The 27500-nt window shown below is 38.2% G+C and overlaps 2 protein-coding genes across 4 annotated transcripts in view; one reads left to right on the top strand and one right to left on the bottom strand.

Moving 5' to 3' along the window:
- The window catches only part of LOC307163661 (uncharacterized protein), a 435973-nt gene extending 433921 nt beyond the window's left edge, over positions 1-2052 (bottom strand). The window contains exons 1-2 of the mRNA XM_079879801.1: positions 1868-2052; positions 1352-1437 (exon numbers count right to left, since the gene is read on the bottom strand). Of these exons, the coding sequence (XP_079735927.1) occupies positions 1352-1401 (50 nt within the window). The 5' untranslated portion in view covers positions 1402-1437; positions 1868-2052. The remainder of the gene's footprint in view (positions 1-1351; positions 1438-1867) is intronic.
- Positions 2053-8238: 6186 nt separating this feature from the next.
- sema6ca (sema domain, transmembrane domain (TM), and cytoplasmic domain, (semaphorin) 6Ca) overlaps positions 8239-27500 on the top strand; it is a 28439-nt gene continuing 9177 nt past the window's right edge. The window contains exons 1-8 of one of the 3 annotated variants that reach the window (XM_079879868.1): positions 8243-8357; positions 9963-10060; positions 23035-23161; positions 23589-23703; positions 24772-24829; positions 25207-25263; positions 25500-25601; positions 25690-25780. In XM_079879868.1, the coding sequence (XP_079735994.1) occupies positions 10055-10060; positions 23035-23161; positions 23589-23703; positions 24772-24829; positions 25207-25263; positions 25500-25601; positions 25690-25780 (556 nt within the window). In that variant the 5' untranslated portion in view covers positions 8243-8357; positions 9963-10054. Of the gene's footprint in view, positions 8358-9962; positions 10061-11457; positions 11640-23034; positions 23162-23588; positions 23704-24771; positions 24830-25206; positions 25264-25499; positions 25602-25689; positions 25781-27500 lie in introns of all 3 variants that reach the window. The other 2 variants (XM_079879867.1, XM_079879866.1) reach the window with 2 other exon arrangements.

Here is a 27500-nt window from a genome sequence, read left to right as displayed (position 1 = left end):
ACTCTTCACAACTTCTAAACATTCTTAAATCGTGTGAGCCATCACATGCAAAATGATCCATTCAATGATCAATATCTTTCAGACGTGCTATATGCCATAAATATTTATGACATGAAATGTTTGTAATGTTTGCTAAATTGCCAAATGACCTGCTGTTGTAAAGAAATAGGAATCATAATCTTACCAAACAACCAATATATATATATATATATATTTATATATATATATATATATATATATATATATATATATATATATATATATATATATATATATATATATATATATATATATGTAGAGAGAGAGAGAGAGAAAGAGAGAGATGTAACAGCCTGCCACAAACTACGAGAGTCAGCCAGTGAACAAAACTAAAGTCAGAATCATTCTTATCTTGTCTGAATGTTGGTACAAATGTACAAAGCTGTTTTTCTTTTTTTTTCTTTTCTTGGTTATATAAATATATTAATGCATTTGTTTACTGATTGATTTATTGACTTTATCGATTATTTGTTCATTGCTTATGTAATGGCCAATGCTTTGGCAATATTGTACAAGTCATGCCAATAAAGCTCATTTGAATTTGAATTTGAATTTGAGAGAGAGAGAGAGAGAGAGAGAGAGAGAGAGAGAGAGAGAGAGAGAGAGAGAGAGAGAGAAAGGGAGAGAGAGAGAGAGAGAGTTTGCTGAGAGGACAATCACCACCATTTTTGAACATGGAGGAACATCACGACTCTGAACAGCAGCAGATACATCAGTGTTGGTTAAATACATTTGTATTTTTACATAAATTGTTCTCTAGAAATGTGTTACACATAAACTAAAAATTCTTGTCATGGAAGAGCAATAGTAAGATATGCAACTAAGAAGATATGTACAAAATGTGTTAGAGAAAAACATAATGGAGTGTGTAAAAATGAACAAGCATCTGAGAATTTTCAGTTTACATGTAACACATTGCTGTAAAAATAAATGTACTGGATAAATACAAATGTTAATTTTCTTTTTGTGTAGTACAGTGTTGACTTTTCCCATGTTTACCTACTCTCTGAATCTGTTTTTACACAGACGAAACTGACATTCTTATTTGCATGGTGAAAACACATTTAAACATTTTGACCAGTGTGGCTCAAACTATGACAAAAACACTTTTATTTTGGTGGCATTGGCCAATTAACACATTAACTAGGTTTTGAAGCATGAATTAAATGTTTTTGGTGAGAAACTACGTAGAGCTCTGATGTTCCAGTGAACAGTTGTGACAATCAAGCTTACAGTTTAGAGAATGTTTCAAGATGTGTTGTGCCAAAGCGATAGAGAAAAACTGTAATATAATTTGAAGATTCTGAAGTACCTGAATCCTGGAGATAACTCTCCATCTGTGAATGTGTGTGTGTCGTCCATGATTCATTCAGTCTTCATGCAGTTTCACGGGTAACACTGATGATGAGTCAGAATTTACATTTCATTTGCAATTTACTTGAAGTTTACACTCACTTACTTTTTCAAACTTGTTTACAAAAAAAAAAAACATTTCTCTATTTGTTTGCCCTTTATCATTTAACATTACAGATGTTAAAGTAAAATAAAATGTTTAATGATTCCCTGTACTTATTTTTAGGTAATTTAAATATGTAAACTACTCAATTTTTAGTTGTGGCTTTTATATCGTTGGATATTTTAAAAGTAATTTTCTCCAGTACCGATAATTAAACAGTGTAATTTAAGCATATAGGGCATGTGTCCACCAGAGAATTCAATATTATAATAATTTCAAGAAATATACAAGTTATTTAAAGTCCAAGAACGCATTTGATGTTTACTGTAATGAGGAAGAGAGTCTAGAGCCGCTCACCTGACTAAAGCTCACCTGGAGTTACTGTAGTTTACCGCAGTTTCCCAACATCACTGAGTTTCTCGTCTCGAACTGGATATTCCTGCAGAGGAACTACAAATATTAAACACTCTGATGCTCGGTTTTTCTGACTTAAACGATCGTTTTATGCCCTGCTGTAAAATGGCGCACAGTAAAGCTCTGAAAATACTTTCACTTCTGACAGCTAAAGTTGACAAACCTGTTTGGTGAGAAAACCCGAGCTCATGTCATCTAGTTCATAAACAGCTCAGTTATGACACAGACTAATACCTCACTAGTTTTGAACAGTTATCATTTAAAGATTTTATGATTATGTGTTGGCACTTGGCACATTTATTTTTAGGGTAGGCTGTTATTAGCTTGGGTTATTTAATCTCATGAATATTAGGTTATGCACAAAGAAGATCATAACATCTTGGATCTTTATATTAAAAGAAGAGTATTTACCCATTTCAAAATGTTAATAAAAACAACATTAAATTTTTTTTTAAAGTACAGAAATCATTAAAGTAGCAGGAGAGAGCGGGGCACAACGTAACGCTTTTTGACTTTCTCAGTTTGTGTAAATCTACTTATTGGTATTATGAGTATTTATTTTTTATGTCTAGTACATGTATGTGGTTTTGTTTTATTAATACAGTATATACTTTTTTCTTGATATACCCCGAAAGAATGGAAATGAAATGTGACAACATGCCCCATAGAAACATGACATTGTAACATGACCATATGACAGATTAAAATGTTCTGATTCTGATCTAATAAAAAAATATACAAGACAAACTAAAATATTTTCTAAATAAAATACAATTATTAACTTTTTCATATAAAATAATGGCATTTTTTAATAATTAAATATATAAAAAAAATTGTTTTGACTATGAACACAGGAAAACACAGCTATACAACATAGTTCAAAACAAATAAATAATTAGTCATTTCTGAACATTGACTCTCAGTCTTTATTCACCTTTTTTTCAATAGAATTAATAAAAGTATAGAATATAATAGCATATTTCTAATAGGGGCTCATTGTAACCTATGATTGTAACGCAGTGTGACAACATGCCCCGCCTGCACAACTGGGGTTTAAACCCTGCTAGTGTCTTCTGCTAGTTAGCGAAGCATCAAAGAATTATCTCAACTGTTAAATAACATATTGGAGATTAAAATAATATCAGATTTGTCTAATTTTAAATAAACACAAAAAATGGAGATGAAAAATGTACTTACAGTTTTTCTCAATTGTTTACACACAAATACTGGTACTTGAGACACAGTGACCACAGCATGTAACTCATTCACCAACCGCCTGAACCAGTTCTGCTAAACTACAAGCACAATTCCTGCTTTACACTCAGATTGCAGGTCTAAAACACACCTTTTTCAAAACACTACATACAATTCTCTGCTTTTGGCACAATTTTCATGCAGAAAATCTCTTGTTTTCACAAGGAACACACTGCCATTCAAATATGCACACTGACTCATCACATGGGCAAACACCCGTCACACAGTTTTACAATTAGCAATCAGAGCTTTAGCATGAAAGGGCAACAGGAGAGCTCTTCAACAGGTGATCTCTTCAACAGGTGAGCTCTTCAACAGGTGAGCTCTTCAACAGGTGATCTCTTCAACAGGTGAGCTCTTCAACAGGTGAGCACTTCAACAGGTGAGCTCTTCAACAGGGGAGCTCTTCAACGGGTGAGCTCTTCAACAGGTGAGCTCTTCAACAGGTCAGCTCTTCAACAGGTGAGCTCTTCAACAGGTGAGCTCTTCAACAGGTCAGCTCTTCAACAGGTGAGCTCTTCAACAGGTGATCTCTTCAACAGGTGAGCTCTTCAACAGGTGAGCTCTTCAACAGGTGATCTCTTCAACAGGTCAGCTCTTCAACAGGTGAGCTCTTCAACAGGTGAGCTCTTCAACAGGAGAGCTCTTCAACAGGTGAGCTCTTCAACAGGTGAGCTCTTCAACAGGTGAGCTCTTCAACAGGTGAGCTCTTCAACAGGTGAGCTCTTCAACAGGGGAGCTCTTCAACAGGGGAGCTCTTCAACAGGGGAGCTCTTCAACAGGTCAGCTCTTCAACAGGTGAGCTCTTCAACAGGTGATCTCTTCAACAGGTGAGCTCTTCAACAGGTGAGCTCTTCAACAGGTGATCTCTTCAACAGGTGAGCTCTTCAACAGGTGAGCTCTTCAACAGGTGATCTCTTCAACAGGTGAGCTCTTCAACAGGTGAGCTCTTCAACAGGTGAGCTCTTCAACAGGTGAGCTCTTCAACAGGTCAGCTCTTCAACAGGTGAGCTCTTCAACAGGTGAGCTCTTCAACAGGTGAGCTCTTCAACAGGTCAGCTCTTCAACAGGTCATCTCTTCAACAGGTGAGCTCTTCAACAGGTCAGCTCTTCAACAGGTCAGCTCTTCAACAGGTCATCTCTTCAACAGGTGAGCTCTTCAACAGGTCAGCTCTTCAACAGGTCAGCTCTTTAACAGGTCAGCTCTTCAACAGGTCAGCTCTTCAACAGGTCATCTCTTCAACAGGTGAGCTCTTCAACAGGTCATCTCTTCAACAGGTCATCTCTTCAACAGGTCAGCTCTTCAACAGGTCATCTCTTCAACAGGTCAGCTCTTCAACAGGTCATCTCTTCAACAGGTGAGCTCTTCAACAGGTCATCTCTTCAACAGGTCATCTCTTCAACAGGTCAGCTCTTCAACAGGTCATCTCTTCAACAGGTCAGCTCTTCAACAGGTCATCTCTTCAACAGGTGAGCTCTTCAACAGGTCAGCTCTTCAACAGGTCAGCTCTTTAACAGGTCAGCTCTTCAACAGGTCAGCTCTTCAACAGGTCATCTCTTCAACAGGTGAGCTCTTCAACAGGTCATCTCTTCAACAGGTCATCTCTTCAACAGGTCAGCTCTTCAACAGGTCATCTCTTCAACAGGTCAGCTCTTCAACAGGTCATCTCTTCAACAGGTGAGCTCTTCAACAGGTCAGCTCTTCAACAGGTCAGCTCTTTAACAGGTCAGCTCTTCAACAGGTCAGCTCTTCAACAGGTCATCTCTTCAACAGGTGAGCTCTTTAACAGGTCAGCTCTTCAACAGGTCAGCTCTTCAACAGGTCATCTCTTCAACAGGTGAGCTCTTCAACAGGTCATCTCTTCAACAGGTGAGCTCTTCAACAGGTGAGCTCTTCAACAGGTGAGCTCTTCAACAGGTGAACTCTTCAACAGGCGAGCTCTTCAACAGGCGAGCTCTTCAACAGGCGAGCTCTTCAACAGGTGAGCTCTTCAACAGGTGAGCTCTTCAACAGGTGAGCTCTTCAACAGGTCAGCTCTTCAACAGGTCAGCTCTTCAACAGGCGAGCTCTTCAACAGGCGAGCTCTTCAACAGGTCAGCTCTTCAACAGGTGAGCTCTTCAACAGGTGAGCTCTTCAACAGGTCATCTCTTCAACAGGTCAGCTCTTCAACAGGTCAGCTCTTCAACAGGTCAGCTCTTCAACAGGTGAGCTCTTCAACAGGTGAGCTCTTCAACAGGTGAGCTCTTCAACAGGTGATCTCTTCAACAGGTGAGCTCTTCAACAGGTGTGCTCTTCAACAGGTGATCTCTTCAACAGGTGAGCTCTTCAACAGGTGAGCTCTTCAACAGGTCAGCTCTTCAACAGGTGAGCTCTTCAACAGGTCATCTCTTCAACAGGTCAGCTCTTCAACAGGTCAGCTCTTCAACAGGTCATCTCTTCAACAGGTCAGCTCTTCAACAGGTCAGCTCTTCAACAGGTCAGCTCTTCAACAGGTGAGCTCTTCAACAGGTCAGCTCTTCAACAGGTCAGCTCTTCAACAGGTCAGCTCTTCAACAGGAGAGCTCTTCAATGGAGCAATGGATGCCAACACTGGATTATTATTTTTTTACTGTAACTGTATACAGTAAATTCTTCTGTTGTTTTGTATGTAGACCACTCTATGTCCAACTTTGTGTTGGTTGGGATGTACACTGTGTACATTGTTTTTGTGGGAAAAATAAAATATATTCGTTACCGTGTATTTGTGTGTAAAAACAATATTTTCAAATTTACAACACACTTATGTATGTACTGTCTGTAGTAAGTGTAACACTGAACAAAAAAAAGGCCTAAGTCATTATGATGAATGGAGAAGAAGTGTTTTCCACTGAGCACATCAGTGTTCAACTGGTTCTTATAAATGTCTATTCATATGATGGTTTGTGTGTGTCATTTGAAAACAAAATACCATTTTGAGAAGAAATAACATTGTTTTGAATGTAAAGTTTCATTTTGCAGGAGAACTGAGGGGTTTTGCCCATTGTGTGTGTGTTGTTTGATTTGTGTGTAGAGTTCTGAGAATATGAGGCATGCTTTCAGAAAATGTGTGTAAACAATCGAGAAAAACTGTAACAGAATCGCAGTGTCCTAGAGGGCAGCACACACATAAACTGTGTTAAAGGTGTTGTATTATTTCACTGCCACGAGAGGGAGCCATTCCCTTTCACTGTTTCTGCACAAATACATGAGCCTCTCCAGTCCACAGAAAAACATTTATTGAAAGTTTAAAAAAAAATCTCATTCCGAACTTTTTAAAGTAATTTATGTAAATAGATTACCATCACCAGATTTACATTTACATTTATTAGTTTAGCAGACGCTTTTATCCAAAGAGACTTACAGATGAGAGCAACAGAAGCAGTGAAACTAACAGTAGGACAACAATATACAAGTGCTGTGACCCTTACCAGTTTAGTCTAATGCAGTACCTGTAAAACATTTTTAATTTATTTAAAAAAAAAATTAATTAAAAATAGAATAGAATAGATTTACATGTGAAAGACACTCATTGGGTGATAAGAACTAGTTGCCACCAGTGTGTTACTGTCTGCTCCTTTGCATAAAGGAACATTTTCATGTAAGATCTGTGGTATTTAAAATAAATCTCGTGTGTGTGTGTGTGTGTGTGTGTGTGTGTGTGTGTGTGTGTGTGTGTGTGTGTGTGTGTGTGTGTGTGTGTGTATTTTTCCACATGTTTGTGTTAGTGTCTATTAATGTCTTCAAAATAACAGCACAATTTCAAGAAAAAACATGCAGTGTCCAACACACACCATCCTCCTCCAGTCCAGTGAGTGTGTGTGTGTGTGTGTGTGTGTGTGTGTGTGTGTGTGTGTGTGTGTGTGTGTGTGTGTGTGTGTGTGTGTGTGTGTGTGTGTGTGAGGGACAGAGAGAGATCTGCAGGTCAAAGGTCACGCTGGGACTGAAGCAGGACGTGGGAATGAGAGGCCGGAAGAGGAGGATGTTCCTCTCAATGTTTACATGTCCTGAAAACAGCAGAAAGAAAGAGAAGCACAGATGAGGGATGTTTCCTTCACAACAAGAATGATTATTATATTTATACTGGTATAATGCATGTAAAGTGTTAAGAGTCTTTATAGTGAGCTGATCATGACTGAGAATGTGTTTTATGTGGAATACACTGGTGTGTGTGTGTCTGTCTTCTGTTGTGTGAATGAGCCGGAGTGCATTAATAGATTTCTGTTAGAACGGTGTCATGTTAATAACTAATGATCTTTACAACGGAAGTGAATCAATCAAACTAACTTTATCTGGACAATAACTTTATTCTAGATCTGCTGTAAAGCCTAAACACTCTCTGTTACTGTAATCTCCTGTTATCACTGTAAAGCTGCTGTGAAACTATCTTGTTTAAAGCTCTGTATAAATGAAGGAGACTCGACTTGTGAATCACGAGGACTTTGATTGAATTATGAATAATGTAATATATTTATCATGAAGACTTGAATTATGCATAATGTCATATATTTACACACTAATGCTTAGAAGTTACTTTGCAATGAATGCATTTCATGTATAACACAGAACCAAACACAATCAAATATTCCTGACAGAGAGACATTTACCTGTTATTATTCAACTTCAACATTCTCTAAATCTGCTCTAGTAAAAGAGAAGATCCTGACTATACAGATCCAGATGTGTGTGTGTGTGTGTGTGAGAGAGAGAAAGAGTATGTGTGCCTATGTTGATCTTTGTAAAGAGGAAGCTTTGCCTTCTGGACATGAGCATGTAATTTTATAAAGAAAAAGAAAAAAGAAGAAAAAAAAAAAAATATATATATATATATATATATAATTTATTATTATTATTACCGGTATTATCATTATTATTTTTAAATATTATTTTTATTTAAATATAATAAGCAAGCAAAGCAATTCCACTGGGTAAATCCGTTCATAAATAACCCGCCACATGTGTTGTGATTGGATGCGGGAGTAAAGAGACCGCACTGCCGTCTCTGATTGGCCCAAACTTTCACACGCAAATGAGGGAGGCGTGTCTGTTGTGTCTGTAGTCCCGCCTCGTTTCCTCTCGCAGTCGATGACACTGAATGAACATCTCTGGCTCTGTAACGCTCAGATTAGAAGAAAACTCAGAGAATATGGACTATGATGGGTTTTAATGCAAAACAGGTAAGTTTCTGTGTTGTTTTGTAAGATTGTGGTTAGTAAATGGGAGTAGTGCTTTTGAACCGGTCAAATGCGAGCGCAGGATGAACATGAACGCGCAAATACGAGTTATCAATCGCGCCACAAGAGTTTTAAAAGCTTTCAAACTGCGACCGTTAAACCGTCAGACTCATACACTCTTCCTCAGTCGCGAGTGTGTGAAGATAAAGACAAACATTTCACACAAACGCGATGTTTGCGAAGCTGTCACGGCTGTTTCAGGGGGAAACGGTGAAGATGTTGGAGAGTAAATGTGGTAATCCTTTGCTCTCTGAGGGGATTTGGGGTTTAAAGCTCATGTCTGACCATCTGCCCTGAAAACTGCCAAAACAGCCTTAAATTAGCCAGAGACCGCCAGTCCGGACAAAACGCCTGAAAAGTGAGTAACTTATAGTTTATTAAATTAACGTTACATAAACACAATGCAGTCAGCTGGACCAGGACGGTCTTCAGGCATATAACTTATTGAAAACAGGTTTCAGAGAATATTAGTGGTTTTGATTTAAGATAACATTTTTCTGGTAATAAATGCGCATGCAATTTAATATACCTGACTTTTCCCTAATTAATAACTATAAATAGTCATCTAAATGCATCATCAGCTGTCACTGATGTGTATGTGTGTGTGTGTATAGTATACACACACACACACACATTGGATATATATATATATATATATATATATAATATGAAACGTACATCTAAATATTAGATATTGCTGTTTACACTCCTCCAGAGACACAATGAGATCATTATAACACATTGTGTTATTATTAATCAATATGTTGACTCTCTTCTTTCCTTCAGATATCTTCTCTCCTTCATATGTTGGCCTCTCTCTATGGAAGCTTGTTTTCGCCACAGAATAAAACTTTTTTTAAAGATAATTGTGACTTTTTATCTCACAATTGAGTTTACTTCTATGAGAAGATGTAAAAACTGCGAGATATAAAGTCAGAATTGTGAGATAGAAAAGTTGCAATTCTGACTTTTTCTTGCAATTGTGAGTTTATATCTCGCAATTCTGACTTTATATCACCCAATTCTGACTATATCTCCCAATTGCGTGTTATAAAGTCAGAATTGTGAGATATAAACATGCAATTCTGAGAAAAAAGACAGAATTGTGAGTTTATTTCTCACAAGTGCGAGTTTATATCTCACAATTCTGACTTTATATCACGCAGTTGTGACTTTATATCACGCAATCCTGAGATAAAAAGTCAGGATTGTGAGATAAAAAGTCGCAATTACATATTCTGCGGCGTAAACAAACTTCCATCTCTGTCTTGCTCTTGTATGTGCGTCTTCTGCATGTTTGCCCTTCTGTTTTCTTCCTGTTCATTGTACGTTCCTCTCTCTCTCTCTCTCTCTCTCTCTCTCTCTCTCTCTCCGTCTCTCTCTCTCTCTCTCTCTCTCTCTCTCTCTCTCTCTCCGTCTCTCTCTCTCTCTCGCTCTCTCTCTCTCTCTCTCTCTCCGTCTCTCTCTCTCTCTCTCTCTCTCTCTCTCTCTCTCTCTCTCTCTCTCCGTCTCTCTCTCTCTCTCTCTCTCTCTCTCTGCCCACTCCAGCATTCCTGGAACACTTGTAGAGTTTCTGTTGGGTTCTCTGATCTCGGCACAGGACCGACGGGCCGGAGAGAAACTCCCCTGAATTCCTCAACATGAAGGTCAGGAGGGAGAAAGCTGGGGTCCGAGTGCTCCTTAACGAGGCATTATAGTTTATCCCTAACCCTTACCCTAACTAACCCTGACCGTAACTAACCCTCACCCTAACTAACCCTGACCGTAACTAACCCTCACCCTAACTAACCCTGACCCTAACTAACCCTCACCCTAACTAACCCTGACCGTAACTAACCCTCACCCTAACTAACCCTGACCCTAACTAACCCGAACACTACAGCTAAACCCATACTTTTCCCAGAAATGGACATTCTGTCATAATTTACTCCTCAACCTCAAGTTGTTCTAGCCTAAACCTTTATGCCTTTCATTCTTCGGCTCAAACAGCAAACGCACACTAAACAAATTCTAGTAAACAAATGGTATTAATTACCAACCGATTTCCATTTTCCATTTTATAGACAAAAACAAAAAAAGGGGTTTTCAAGCATCCATCCAAAAAAAAAGTGTAATACATCTTTAAATTTGTTTGTTTTTCTGTACATTAGAATGTGTCCTGATTAATTTAAATAATGTAAAAAATAATGGCTTTATACCATGATTTACAAAAGACACCCACTAAAATGTCATTCAGTGTCACAATAGTTTATAAACAAAAAGTCTTGACATTAAAATGCTTTAAGGCTCACAGTCCCCGCTTTGCCAATATGTATTTTTGTTGAACACATCTTCTGTTGAAGTGAACGATGAGCTCAACTGCCCATATAATGTATATGGAGCCCAAATTCTTCATTATATGAAAGTAAGTCATACGAGTTTGAAATAATGTGAGGGCGAGTAAATAAAAACAATAACAATAATATTACCTATCCCTTAAGACAATGCATTTGTAAAAGAATGTCAATTATTAACTTTGCAAAGCATCTTTAAAGTACAGCACTTTGGCACCATTAATAATGAACACGTTTATATGCAGGGCAAAACCCGCAAGGTCTAGAGACACTTTTATACTTTGGGAACTTCTTTAAACTTAATCGCTGTGTTGTTCAAATGCTGTAATGCGTGAGAAGCTGCTAAAGATGAGAGTGCGGCGGTTAATCACGTTAATCTAGTGGATATTTACATGTAAACTATGAGAAAGCTGCGCAGTGAATGCAAAAAGAGGTTCTGTGCGGGACATGTTCGTGCATTTAAAAATGTGAGATGCAGGGCTGTGAAATAGGGAAAAACGACGTCTAGAAACACATTTTTAATTTGTGCACTTCTGAATCTAACACAGTGTCATGTGCGAGACGTTGCAGAAGACATGTGACCCGTGCGAACGGTCAAAGACATCCATCGAGTGCATGTTTACATATGAAAAATAATGAAAACGCTGCGCTGTGAATGCAAAAACACGTTCTGTGTCAACAGCCTCTAATAGCACAGCATGTTTACACAGACCAACAGTTAGACACAGCGCTGATGATGGACGAGCAACACGTCTGTGTGTGCGTGAGGAGCTCCGGGACGCTCGCTGATGTTGCTGTGTCCGAGAGTGGCTGCACTAGATGAAAGAGAAGGAAGCGAGAGAGACGCTTCTGAGGTCTTGACGGGAAGCAAAACAGCTGCTTTATGTCAAAGGTGCCGAGTATTTTTACTGAGAGCGTGAGAGCCGTCAGAGAGACGTTACACACACACACACACACACACACACACACTCACAGCTCTGAGAAAAGGGTTCACTCTCACTGACTGAACGCTGCATGATGGGACTACGTACATGTGCAGCTACATATTTCTTTAACAAATTACATCCATGGATGCATAAACATTCGCTGAAGTTATCAAGAAAATAATTCAGTGTAAGTCTGTGTGTAGTTGAGATATGTCACATGATTTCAGACAGGAGAGAGTTTCGAGTAGCTGAACTGCTTCTAAAGCCGTATTCGGACAGTAATTGTTTCTCATGGGGTCGTACGGTATATTCAGCATTTATAGGGTTAGTCTGTGATTTTATTGTCGTCCGAATCCAGAAAGTCTGTGTTTTTCTCCCACCACACGCGTGAAAAATCCCCGGCTGAATTACCTGCTGTTTTTCCCCAAACACCAGATCGTGAGGTGATTTAACTGCCGTCTGAATCCACATCTCTGAGTTTACAAGAAGAGGTCACTTAAAGATTCACTGTATAAACCCTGTTTGACCCCTGCGGAGCACCGTACAGTAACCCAACTAATGCGCTTCGCAACTAATTCGTATGCATTTCAAAGATCTAGCCTACACTTGTGTTACTGAAGTGCTGGAAAGTATTTACAAGAACAATATTTCATCACCGCTCAAAAGATAACGAGAAGAAAAGCACGTAAACAATTGAAACGGGATGTTATTGTGGCAGTAATTATATACATACAAGAATAAACCCAGTAGATCTGTGTTTACCTCATGTAAATAAGAGGCTGGATTCACTTATTTCTGCTAATTTTCACATTTTTAAAATGACTCACATCATTTTGAGATTAAATACAATACTGACAATTTATTTATCTATAGTGCGAAGGCTATATCTTCTTATTTTTAAACAGGATATTTAAATGATCAAATAATAAATAGGACATTAGGTTATTTTCCTATTAGTAAATTAAATATGAATTTATTCTTATTATTTCAAGCATATGATATTTTATTTACTGCAGACATGTGACTAATCACATGATCAGCCCGGGTTCAAAAACTCGCTCTTCACTGTCAACAACTCACCATCCGAACGCATGAGTTTATCACTGAGGTGCCGTGCTAATGTGTTTTTACAGACGCCTGCATGATAAAAAACAATAACCATGCGCTTTAGACAGTAATGACTTTGGAAAATGCATTTAAAGGTCCCGTTCTTCGTGATTCCATGTTTCAAACTTTAGTTAGTGTGTAATGTTGCTGTTAGAGCAATAATAATATCTGTAAAATTATAAAGCTCAAAGTTCAATGCCAAGCGAGATATTTTATTTAACAGAAGTCGACTACATCGACTACCTTCTTTAATGATGTCACTAGAACCGTTTTTTGACTAATATTATAGCACAGGAATGCTCCCTCAACTCTACTGGCTACTTGCCACTTCTTATAACTTACTGTTTACTCAGCTCTTACGGTGATTTTCTGAAGTAAAACTGACGCTTCATCTTTTGTGTGATGTACAATAAACTTTATTAAACTCATCAGTATATGTTTGATCACCATTCAGACAGCAGACTTGTAGGCTATTAATAAATAATGGATACATAGCCTACAAGCAGATGACAAATACGTTATAATAACCGTAATTAAACTACTAAACCATACCTGTTTCATCTCTATACAGCACTCTGACTCTGTAGGCATTATTGTCCGACTCGAAATGAACGCCGTTACTGAGAGTTTCTGATATTATCATCATTCCGTGAGCTGAAATTGTCCTGAGAGACTGAGCGCGAGCTCATGAAGCTCCGCCCCCTGTGCCGTGCAGCAGCAGCTCATTTGCATTTAAAGGGCACACACTAAAACAGCTCGTTTTTCTGTGCCCCAAAAAATGACAATTTAAACATGCTGTAAAAAATGATCTTTTGAGCTGAAACTTCACATACACACTCTGGGGACATCAGAGACTTATTTTACATCTTGTGAAAAGGGGCATAATACGGGACCTTTAAAGCAGCGCTAAGTAGGGCTGAACGATTTTGGAAAATAATCTAATTGCGATTAGTTTTACCAATATTGCGATTGCGATTTAATATGCAATTATTTTTTAAGCTCTTTATCTTTTCTATAATTTCAACAAAAACAAGCAATACATCATTGTAAAATAGGATGGGAAGCCGATCAAAATTTTTTCTTATTAATTAATCTTATAATTATAAATATTTTAAGTTTTATTAATAAGTACTTTTAAAAAGAATTACACATTAAAAAAATAAATACAACTATATGTTAAGAATTTTAACTAATATAGCTTCAAAACATAAAAGCAAATAAAATAAAAACATTAAAAACATTACAAGCAATAAACAAAGAGTGCTTTCAGTATTTAAGGGTAGGCTGTCTTAACGTTTTCATCTCTTTTGAAATATAAGATGTGGTTTGTCCTGTCTGTTAAAATAACTGACTGTGTTTACATTAATTTCGCGTCATTAAAGCATTTTGAGATGCAAGTACATTTAACCACGTAGACGGAGTCGCTCACAGCCGCATGCTCAAGCGCTCTTCACAAAGCGCGTGTGACTATTTGAAATAGTCTGAAATAGAATTGAAAGCAGCTTATTCTGTCGGTGATTTTCATATTTTTAATATATAAGCCAACTGCATTCCAAAAGACATATGATGCCTTCTTAGAGCATTTGTAAGGAAAATACCAGCGGGCGAGACATCAGGAGTAACATCAAGCAAAACACGCGTCTCTTATAGCGCATCTTGTGCAATGCAGCCCACGAATGTCCTTGTAATTCGCTTCAACTTTTCCGAACTTTATGAAAGATTATTTTTCGGAAGGTTCGAGTGGTGTCGTGTGTGCGTGTGTGTGTGTGTGAGACAGAGGAATTAGAAGCAAGCAGAATATGGTTGTTTATAAAGCACACGCAGCGCCATCACGTATCTGTGTTTAAAACTAAGCTCAGACTCTATTCTGAAATTATCTGAATAGATACAAAATCGTTGGAGAGAATCTATAACACAATATCACATAAATTAAACACAAACTGTTCTTTCCTGTAGCCTATGCCAGGTCTATGCGTAGCGTGCCAAGTTGATGCTTCCTCCGTAGTGCAGACTGCTTTACTCTCGCGTGTCACGTGACCAAAGTTTAATCGCAGCTTTTGCGGTTAGAAAATCGCGTTTCATCATATCGCGATATTATCGCAAATGCAATTAATCGTTCAGCCCTAGCGCTAAGGAACATTTTTTACCTTAAAATTATGTTTCCAAAATTGTATCAGTGGTTCAAGTCGTAACAGGGTGAAAGGCACTTCTGGATTTGCTTTGCGGCCCTACATCTGCTATAACCACACTATGCAAGTTTGCCAAAGCGACATTATTTGCGACAGCGGTAATGGACAGTTCCACTTCCAACCTGTAGGGCGACCGAAGAGGAGAAGTTCCTTAGTGTTGCTTTAAGATGTGATGTGTGTTCAAATGATTTTAGACGAAATTGTGTTGTGCAATTTCATACCGACTGTCGACAAGGACAAGATGCTTTTTAGTGTCCGTGCAACAGATCCAGGTGTATTTTAGAGAGTGCTGGGAAATGTAGTCGCTCTGTTCGCTGCACAGGCCTGTTATCAGCTCCTGCATTCCCTGGGAATCAAACCCATGACCTTGACTGTTGATAGCGCCGCGCTGCACTACGCTCTAAAGCCTTTCTCTAATCACAGTAAAACATGAACAAACTAAAGCACACAAGCAGCATCACCTTCATTAACTCTCACTCTGAGGATCAGGAAACACTGCAGACCAGAGGACATTTCCAGCCGCTCTGACTGAAGTGTTCCTGGAAAATAGCAGGACAGAAGAACATTCCCACAGTGTTTACTATATCTCAGAGTCCTGTAGAGTCTCTCATAACTGAGGCGAGAGTGTGGATCTAGCGTCTCTAAACACCACAACAAGCGCTGTTCATCTGCTGCTTTAAGAGAAGGAGTGTGTTACTGTGCACTGGACACACACTGCATGTTTATTATTTACTTCAATTTGAAGTCAAAAGTAATGTCTGAATTATTTCATGATTCTCAAAGTGAAGTTTTTAATGAAGAATCTGTATTTTTGAGGAATGGGTGAAAAAACTATCCTCTGATGTTTCATGATTCTCTAATGATACTGATTATGTGTTAGCATGACTTAATTTCACTGTGATTTGCGATAGTTTGCGTGTTGGCTTGATGAATAGGCTAGATGCTCAGCTGTTGCAGTGGCGTCGTCATATCTGGCTATAGCATGACATATAGCCTATCACACGCTCTCACGTTGATTTTTCAGCATTGTTGTGAGGAGTAAAATTTTCATATGTGGTTTCAACAACCAGATGCGTTTACATTTGTCCAGTTTCGTCTGGAACGCGTCTCAACTCCTGATGTGGTTTGAGCGATCGGATTCAGATCCACCTGGAATGTGTTTTGGAGTAGGGCTGCACGATTATTGCTAAAATGTGAATCACGATTTTTCTCCATGGGAATTGAGATCACGATTCTCTTACACGATTCTCATTTTTTCAACCAAAATTTATTGCACTCAAGTACAAAAAACAACAACAACAAAAAAACAAAGGACATTCAGTATAATAAAGTGCAGGAGTAACAAAAATTGTCTCTTTTCTTTATTTTAGACCCCTTAAAGTGAATAATTTTAAAGCTTTATGTTGTTGAACATAAGAGAACATTAACAATAATAGCCTAAATAAAAATAACTAAATAGAACTTGTGCTTTTTGCTCCAATTGGCACAGAATGTACATAGTACTTACATCTTCTGTGTGTACGGGAATACTCGACTTGGCATTTTGAAATATTTCTGTGTTTATTTGGCCGTTTAGACGCGCAACCGGAGACAAAGACTGCTTGTCCGTGTTGCGCTCGGAGCGCGCGCACAGCATCCTGTCAGTATAATTCAGTTCTCTTTCGCGACTTATCGCGCTTTTAATATTTCTTTTCGATATAAAGCACATTCTGCTATTTTCTTTCTCTTTCATTCATGATTTGTTATTAATAACTTTAAACAGAATCATCAACTGAAATCTGCGCAGATTAGCAAAAATACGACACATTTATAGGACATAAAATTGTCTCTGCGCAAAAGTGTAAGTAAAAGGACAGCAAAGCACCCGTTTCAATAAAAGGATATATTAAAGTTTATATAGCCTACTTTTACATTTTCGCTGCTGTTCTAAAATGGTTTTCGCCATTACCTTAAACAAGCTGCAGCTGCTTGGATCCAGTGCAGGAGCTGTAACTATTAGATTACCACAGAAACGTAAGCGGTTAGTTGATTGCTGTGGTGACTCGTGACACTCGCGAACAGCACTGAACACGCACTTTTGCCGATACAACTTGAATATTATTATTATCATACACTTTTCATTAACTTCGGTAGGCTGTGCAACAAGGGAATTGTAATTGGCTGCTTTTTCTGCAGAGATCTGAATGCAGGGAAATACACGGAAGTGAATCGCCATCATTAAGAAATGAGATCGCATTTATGTTTGAATCGAGATCGTGATTTTTTTTTCGATTAATCGTGCAGCCCTATTTCGGAGGGCGTTTACACCGGGCCTCTTCACCATCGGATAGCTATCCCATCACAGAAAACACATGAAGTGCACAGGGGTGAACCTGTAGTTATAGCTGAGCTGTGGACTCTGCTATTCTTTTATATTCAGAACGATTCTAGACCAGTATTGTTTTCATCCTTGGCCTTTAGACTGTAATATCTTGAAGCCGGAGGTCGATGTCCTGCAGTCATTCGTCTGTAGAGGACCTCAGGAACACTCGTTTGTCAAACGTTCACATCAGACCTGACGGAGATCTTGCCAGGAAGAGTGAGCTACACACGAACCCAAACACATCACAGCTGCAGCGAGTGCTTTTATGAGACTATAACAGTTAGAAGCATGTGATGGTTCAGTAAAGAAGATGTGAGAAATGTGTATTAAATGCTTTTTATAGGCCAGCTCTTGCTCTGTTATGCAAACACTGCTTTTGTAAAGATGTTTTCTCGTCTCTGTGTGTTCTTTGCCGCTCTGAATGTCTCTGTGGTGTGTGTGTGTTGTGGTGTTTTTGGATGTGGTTTCTGTGTTTTTGGTCGTGTTCTGGTTGTGACTGTGTTTCGCTGAAAACAACTCTTCAAGTCTGAACACAGAGGGAATGATAAATACTGAGGCGGTTCAGTGGTTGTGAAGTGTGTATGTTATCGCTCCACAATAATGACACTTGCTTTGATATGTTTGGTAATCTACATAATTGTCTCTCTGCGCTGATTAATGAGCTTGAATGTGACCATTAATTACAGGCCTGTGAAGCAATTTAATTAAAGGAGAATGCAGAAAACCAAGTGCTTTAACTTCTAGTATATAAAACTTTATAATTGAATAAGCCTGTACATAAAAAGATCCAGATTAGACCCCCGACTCGTGTGTCCCGGTTGATCTGACTAATGGAAGATTAGCTCTGATTAGCCATTAATTAGCTAAAGTGTCTCCCACTGACACACTCAAAGCTTCGGGCAGATTAGCCTCAGGTCGGGTCCGCTTTTAAACATGGTCACGGACTGGTATGGGATCATAGGTCATCGAGGCTGCGGATATATGTTTTAGTTGTATAGGCCGTCCACTTTTTAAGCGCCGCTGGTTCTGGAAGTATTTTTTCATTTTAATTTCTACCAAAAAATGTTTTTGTTAAAGTGTTATAAGCCATGAACCAAGCCAGTCAGCTACAAAGAGCATCATAACATTAAACTTTGTTTTGAAGCAAAATATTTATTTGAAAATCACAAAGATACTTTGCAAACAGCATAATCGAATTAAAAATTATAAATATAAAACTGCTCATTTTAAAAATGTTGAGTATGAATAAAAACATTTTAAGTTGAATGCAAAATATGCATATATACTCACCTAAAGGATTATTAGAAACACCTGTTCAATTTCTCATTAATGCAATTATCTAATCAACCAATCACATGGCAGTTGCTTCAATGCATTTGGGGTGTGGTCCTGGTCAAGACAATCTCCTGAACTCCAAACTGAATGTCAGAATGGGAAAGAAAGGTGATTTAAGCAATTTTGAGCGTGGCATGGTTGTTGGTGCCAGACGGGCCGGTCTGAGTATTTCACAATCTGCTCAGTTACTGGGATTTTCACGCACAACCATTTCTAGGGTTTACAAAGAATGGTGTGAAAAGGGAAAAACATCCAGTATGCGGCAGTCCTGTGGGCGAAAATGCCTTGTTGATGCTAGAGGTCAGAGGAGAATGGGCCGACTGATTCAAGCTGATAGAAGAGCAACTTTGACTGAAATAACCACTCGTTACAACCGAGGTATGCAGCAAAGCATTTGTGAAGCCACAACACGCACAACCTTGAGGCGGATGGGCTACAACAGCAGAAGACCCCACCGGGTACCACTCATCTCCACTACAAATAGGAAAAAGAGGCTACAATTTGCACGAGCTCACCAAAATTGGACAGTTGAAGACTGGAAAATTGTTGCCTGGTCTGATGAGTCTCGATTTCTGTTGAGACATTCAGATGGTAGAGTCAGAATTTGGCGTAAACAGAATGAGAACATGGATCCATCATGCCTTGTTACCACTGTGCAGGCTGGTGGTGGTGGTGTAATGGTGTGGGGGATGTTTTCTTGGCACACTTTAGGCCCCTTAGTGCCAATTGGGCATCGTTTAAATGCCACGGCCTACCTGAGCATCGTTTCTGACCATGTCCATCCCTTTATGACCACCATGTACCCATCCTCTGATGGCTACTTCCAGCAGGATAATGCACCATGTCACAAAGCTCGAATCATTTCAAATTGGTTTCTTGAACATGACAATGAGTTCACTGTACTAAAATGGCCCCCACAGTCACCAGATCTCAACCCAATAGAGCATCTTTGGGATGTGGTGGAACGGGAGCTTCGTGCCCTGGATGTGCATCCCACAAATCTCCATCAACTGCAAGATGCTATCCTATCAATATGGGCCAACATTTCTAAAGAATGCTTTCAGCACCTTGTTGAATCAATGCCACGTAGAATGAAGGCAGTTCTGAAGGTTAAAGGGGGTCAAACACAGTATTAGTATGGTGTTCCTAATAATCCTTTAGGTGAGTGTATATTCAAATATTTAAGTCGACTTGATTTAGTCATTCGCAGTGCTTCATGGGAGTGGGCAGAGCTAATGAGATATATTGGCAGTTGTGCTCGTCTCTTTTCTGATTGGTGGACATTGCTGTACTGCATCATGGGTAATGTAGTTTTTCTCCACGACTTCTGCTGTTAAACACGATTATTTTAAAACTAAGTTGAAATAATGCATGCAGAAGAAGCAAATAGCATCGATTAACAACGTCGTAGCTCACAGTAGTGCTGTCTTTAGCGGGTTATGAGTTAGTGTTAAAAGTTAATTTAACTATGGAGGAAATGAATGGAGATTTCACTTCCGGAACCGACTGTTGCGCTCCATTCAGCTCAATCATATCCAATAGTGTCAGTGCAGTCATATCTATAATATTACTGAACATTAATGTTCTTTTAAACTTCAGGAAGATGATAACCAGGAGCATGTAAGGCAAGGCAAGTTTATTTATACAGCACATTTCATACACTATGGTAATTAATCTTCCAAAATTTCCAATAAAAGCAAGGAAAATTAAAACAGTTATAAAAGGTATTAAAAGCAGTGTTTCCTCTATGTTGATTAGTTAATGGCGGCCCGCCACGGCAAAATTTTTGCCGCCACGGTAACGTTAGGGCTCTACAGTGCGACCATTTCACTCGCATTTGCGCCTAAATATGTCTGTGTGCGATCATGAAAAGATATTTAGGCGCACTTGTGCGACTGACCCGATCGAAGATTTTTTTTTGGCAGCCGCCAAAGCGGTTTTTTCGTCCCGCCAAAGTCTTATTTGACCGGTGTGTAATGTAGATAAACTGCTGCGCTTGTGACAGCTGGGCGCATGTTTAAAAGAGCGAGAGCGAGAGCGCGCGCCCTCTGGTCGCGTGCGCGCGAGCACTCTCTTTGCGAAGCAAGGTTCCACGTTTTAATGAATGGTTAAACGACTGATCTTTCCAACACTGAACTCACGAGACGTCTGAATCGGTGTATAACAGATCGGTAACACTTTACAATAAGGTTCCATTTATTAAACTCTAGTTATAACTACATTAGTTAACATTAACTTTTAATAAACTGCACTTCTACAGAATGTATTAATCTTTGCTAATGTTCATTTCAACATTTAATAGCCTACATTATTGAAATCAAAAGTTGTATTTGTTAACATTTAGTTAATGCACTGTGAACTAACATGAACAAACAATAAACAGCTGTATTTTTATTAAGAATAATAAAGATGAATACATTCAGTAACATGTATTGCTCATGGTTCATGTTAGTAATAAATTAATGTTAAATCAAACCATATTGTAAAGTGTTTCAAAAAAATCATTTACAGAACAAATAAGAACGTAAGGTGTGCTTACCCCTTTAGTACAGCCTATATGGTTAGCAAGATTTAGCCTTAATAAACTACAGCATTTACAACTGAATGGTAGCCTATTCAATTGTAGATGGTAGAAAATAAGACTATTAGTTAAAATAAACTTTTTAATGCTACTTTTTCTCCCTGCTTTTTTATATTGATATGATTATATACCAAAATAATCTATAAAAGAAGGATTTTATCTTACAAAGCTATGAAATCCAGAGGTAAAATCACAGCTTTTTTTTTTTTTTTTTAAAGTGTTGGCCACCGAAGACCATTTTTGACCCAGGTAAAACCCTGCAGGGCCAACAATGTTTGTGTGCGGACATTCACACTTAAAGCAAGAATCGCTAGTGAGGCACGAAATGTATGAATTTAGGTTTTTTTTTTTTTTTATGCAATTTATTTATGACAGCCAGTGTAATTGTTTTTCTAAAACTGAAAATATTTAATGTTCATAAGGTAAACTTTTGTCACACAATGTGGCACAGTAATATTGTGCCGTTAAAGGAAAAAAAACACAAGTGCTCCTAATAAAACAAGTTACCATAAAGCCCGGGCTGTACGAAAGCCGTCTATCAGCAGTGATTGTTAAAGTGCATGTCGGAGAATCGCGCGGTTGTTCGGACAGACCTGCCCCCACTGCTAAAAAAAATCCTAAAGGAAACACTGTAAAAGAGATATAAAGATGATAAAATCATACAAATAATTAATAGAGTAAAAAGATATCATAGATAAAGAAGGGGGGGGGGGGGTCCGGTCTGGGGGCATGCACCTCCGGAAGACACTTTTTTAAAATAACTCCTTAAACCATGACTTCTGGCAAGTTTTGTGGATAGAAATAGACATTTTGAGACATACAAATATGACATACCATCAACAGACCAATTTAGACCCAGGTCACCAGCAGGGGTTCATCTCTCAAGTTCCCCAATGTAGTCATTTATGTTTGTCTCTTACCCAATTCTCAGTGCCACTTGAGTTCAGATTAGAATCAGAAGGAGGAATACAGTGCTGTCAGTCCGACGTACAGTGAATACCGTTACACAAATTAAAATATTTAAATATTACTATTAAAATAGTTAAAAAAAAATTCAAATGTAAAGGTTTATGAGTGACGTTTAATCCTGCAGTATTGTGTGAGTGTATCGCAGCACACATTAGTGTAGATAAATACAGCAGCTCATGTTAACGCTGACCTTAAACACTAATGTTTGTCTGACCTTAATCTCAAACATACACTCCAAAATAAAAACAGGCTGATCCCAGAATTACAGTCCAATTTGACATTTGCTCCGGAGGCTTAACAGAGCTTAAAAATACATGTTTATTAGATCATTTCTACTGTTCATGTTTGTGTTTTTGATGTGATCTTTGACTGTTGAAATCTATGGTGTTCTTGCAGTGTGATGCACATTTCAAGTCAGTTACATAAACATGTAGATTGGCCTAAAATTGTCTAAAAAGAGTATGAAATTGTTCATTAAAAACTGGTTTTAAAAACAATATATAGAAATAAATAAATAAATATGTTTTTAACTAAAAACACTATAGTATGTTAACCTTAAACCAGAGCTAAAGTTCAGATTAGAGTCTTGCTCACATTAAAATGTATTGTGAAAAATTAAAAAGTAATGAAAAGAATGTGACTCTGCATATCAGTGATGATTATTTTAACGTCATGATGATTTAGTGTCATCATGAGTTTGTGCTTTAAAAGAAGTAACTCTGGAGTGTTTATGTGCTGTATGATTATTATTGCAATTGAAAGTCATCTGTTTGTTGTCTTTGTGTTTTTATAATGGTTTCCTCATTCTAACTCTGCAGATGACTGACAGGACATGCTGTCACTCTGTCGTCATGGCGATGGTCTCTTTAGCCTGGCTCCTCCCACTCATCACTGCCACGCCCTTCCCCAGGGATCTGCAGCCAATCAGTGTGGTGGGACTGGAAGGTGAGTCACATGACCTCCATCCAAACGATCTTTGTTTGCTCTGCTAACATTTTTAATGGCCCTCCTTCAAAAATTCTGCTTTGTTGTAACTTTTTAAAATAGTTTGTCTGAAGCAGAATACGTCTCTTTTTTTGCTCATAATTCTAATAACTTATTGTCTTTTGATAGCAATAAATGGCATATTTCGCAACATTTACTGAGCTGTTTCCGACCAATGGAAAAGTATTTTTTTCTTTTACCCAAAATTTTACAGTAATACAACTGATATAGCGACTTTATTCAGCTGAATAACATTGTTAACATTTGATTTAAACATCAACATGAAGTAAACTACATACAAACACCCAACAGCAGTTCTGAGATTGAAAGCCTCACAGAATCTGATGGTTTGAGGGTTGATTGCCTGAAGTGTTGCTGTGCTCCACAGACTCACTCCTGTATCCCAGTTTCCGGGGTCTGATGTCACTCAATAACTCGGAGCGTCTCGGGCTGGACTATCAGCGGATGATCAGGATCCAGCATATGCTGTACATCGCTGCCAGGTCTTTCATTATTGTCAGTCCGTTCACACGCGTCCAAGATCACTGAAGAGAAATCTGTGCCCCGAAACACATGCAGTGCTGGAAACACTACTGGAATTATGCTTGCGTGAACGTACAGAGACTGTGTAAAAACTAGACTCAATTAAAATCCGAGAATCTTGTCAAAACATGCTTGAGTGAAAGTAAAAAAAGCTTTACATTTTATTTATTACATTGTTTATTTGGGGCATTTGGTTGTTTTTCTCTGCAAATACTGATATACTATTAATTAGAATTATCAGCATATAGTCCTAATTGTTAAAGGATTAGTTCACTTTCAAAAAAATGTTTGCTGATCATTTACTCACCCTGATGTCATCCAAGATATCCATGTCTTTCTTTCTTCAGTCGAAAAGAAATGAAAGTTTTTGAGGAAAACATTCCAGGATTTTTCTCCATATAATGGACTTCAATGGCAACTAACTATACTAATGTTCAAAGAAGGTTCAATTGTCCGTCTCAATGCAGCTTCAAAGTCTCGATACGATCCCAGTCGAGAAATAAGGCTCTTATCTCGCGAAACGATCCGTCATTTTCTAAAAAAAAATATATATATACTTTTTATAAATCTTTTTTATCACTGATCTACTCTGATCTACTCTATAATTTATATTTACAATGAGTTCAACATTTATAATGTTTATTAAAGTAGAAAATGTTTTTTGATGTTTAAAACTTCTACAGGAGCATATCTCTTAACCTCAGAGCTCGTAAAAGTTCTGCTTTGATGTTAAAATGGTATTTTACACCAAATAATTGTAAGGAGTAAAAGTACTCTTTATTTTCTTTGGAAATGTAAAAGTACAAGTTATTCCATTTAAATTACACTGTAAAGTACAAATCCCTCAAAATAATACTTGAGTACAGTAATGAAGTCAAATCACCAATTTACACCCTTGGTGAATTTTGATGAAATGTGATTCTACTAGTTATTGGTGTATTTTGTTAAGTGTATAATTTCACTGAAAACATCTGGAGAAATCATTAATCTACACAGTGTGACGTTTTCTTGTGTTTCCTCCTGTTTAGAGACCATGTATTTGTTGTGAATCTCACTGCTTCAGTGGATAAAATCATCCCACAACAGGTACACACACACACTCTGACACACACACACACACACACACACACACACACACACTAACAGACACACACACACACATTTACTCTAACACACACACACACACACACACACACACACTAACAGACACACTCACACACACTTACACTCACATTCTCACACACACACACACACAGGAGTACAGTCACACGCACACATGCACATTCACACACACATTAACAGACACACACTCTGACATTTACACTCACTCTCTCTCTCACACCCACACACACACACCCACTCTCTCTCTCTCTCTCTCTCTCTCTCTCACACACACACACTCTCTCACACACACGCAGGTGTAACCGTCATACGTGAGGTCTTACAGTAATCTGTTGTTTCAGATCCTGACGTGGAGATCCACAGACGTGTCGAAGTGCACCGTGAGAGGCAGAAACAGTGTGAGTGTCTCACTACAGCAGATCTGAGATCAGAGGAAGAGTGAAGCCACACACAGCTGGAGTAAAGATGTGTCCCTGTGGGAAAGTGTCACGCACTCAGAAGAGCCACTGAATTTACTCTGTGCTGGACCACAAACATTCAGAGACATTCAACAGATGTTTTTCCCTCAGAGGAACTGATGATGGGATTGTGTGTGTGTTTGACTTTCAATCATTCATCTTCTGTTTGCTTTCAGGATGAATGCTATAATTATATCAAAGTTCTCGTGCCTCGTAATGACGAGACTCTGTTTGCCTGTGGAACCAACGCGCTGAACCCCGCCTGCCGAAACTACAGAGTGAGTTCACTGATTCACTGATCTCATCTGTCCATCAGCGCCACCACATGGCCAGATGTGTAATCGCTGCCCTGTTGTTTATGATCAGCTGAGTACGCTGGAGCAGGTCGGCCAGGATCTGTTGGGTCAGGCCCGGTGTCCATTTGAGTCTCGCCAGTCCAACGTCGGAGTGTTTGCAGGTGAGCAGCTGAAACGCACACACACACACACACACACACACACACACACACACAACATTCACATCCAGTCACATGTGCTCAGCAATACAGGCGTCCAAAGCATTTGGGTTTTCCCACAGCTCCACAGTTTCTGTATGCATGTGTAAGGGCCCGACCCAAAATATTAAGGATTTTCATGATGATTGATGATTTCAAGGATGTGATTCCCATATTTACTGACCAGAGGACTATGACCCGCATGAACTGCTTAAATTTAAAACAATTCTGTGAACTTTGGAGCGGCTCGATTCACAGGAAATGCTAAACCTCTGTTTTAACACCCGGAAGCAAGGAAATTATAACAGCCATAAATATTAGTATTACAATTTCTGTAAAATAATAATATAAAAAATAGTAATAAAATGAAATACATTTAATAAAACACTTTATTTTACATTAAAAACAGTACATTGATGATTAATACTATTAAAATAAAATGCATTTAACAAAATTATTATTTTACATTAAATAGCAATATATTTCGTTGTTGATTTATTTAATGTTTTTACTATTTAAACAATACATTTAATTTTTACAATTTGAATAATACACTAAAAACAGTAAATTATTATTATTAAAATGAAATACATTTAATAAAACATTGTATTTTACATTAAATAGTAATATATTTCTTTATTGATTTATTTTTACAATTTAAATAATACAATAAAAACAATATTTGTATTATTATTTTTGTATAGTCATTAAGGGTGTCACGATTCTCCAAATCCTTGATTCGATTACATTTTCGATTCTAAAGTCACGGTTTGATTCGATTCTCGATTTAAAAAAAAATTTTTTGAAAGCACAAGCTATGCCATTTTTAGACTTTTATGCAATATAATAATATCTGACCTTTGTGCACAGTGTACCACACAGTACATTGTCAAATTTAAAACGTTTATTAACAACATAATGTAACAATAACTTATATCTTCAGTCAATTGGAAACTTAAACAAAATAACCTGCCATCTAATTTCTCTTTTGTAACTGCAGTCTTCTTCACAGATGATGACATTCAAGTGCACAAAAAAACAAACTTCACAAATAACAAGTTCTTGTTAAAGAGGAATATGAAAAGAGAACTGCTAAAAAAATATTGCTATCGGCTATAAATACTCCTAGCGCGCTTGTAATTGCCTTTGCACGTGTTGAGTTACTTGGAAGTTTTATTCCAAATGAAGACGGGAGAGTAGTTTGTGTTACAGTTGTCGGTTTAACAGATAAATCTGTGTTTTTGTGGTGCCTGCGGAGATGCCCTGCTGTGTTAGTCGAGCTGCCGGTGGAATAATGTGGTATATGTACATAGCAGAGCTTGCAAACTGTGTTTTTTTTTTGTCGACAACACGAACGTTGTCAACATAACTCACTGTAAATACTTCCACACCGGCGACTTCAGTGAAAGAGGAGGGGGTTCAAGTTCTGTCGACGGGTCTCCTGAGTCTGCAGTTGCCATGCTATCTCTTGGCTGGGTGTTGAAGCTGTTAGGTTGACTCGCAGCACTTCAACACGTGTGGTTTGTTTTTCCGCTTGGCAAGCCGAGCTGACGTGACGTGGCCGTGGCAGCATCGACGATTCCATTTTTTGATTCGATAATCGAGATTGAGCATTAATTTAGATCCGAAATCGTGACACCCTTTTAATAGTCATAATGAATGATGGGAAAACAGTCTTTCTTTG

The sequence above is a fragment of the Squalius cephalus genome, assembly GCF_949319135.1.
Source record: "Squalius cephalus genome assembly, chromosome: 8".
NCBI classification, from domain to species: domain Eukaryota; kingdom Metazoa; phylum Chordata; class Actinopteri; order Cypriniformes; family Leuciscidae; genus Squalius; species Squalius cephalus.
The sequence above is the reverse complement of the archived record's forward strand: the minus strand, read 5'-3'. Positions and strand labels throughout refer to the sequence as shown.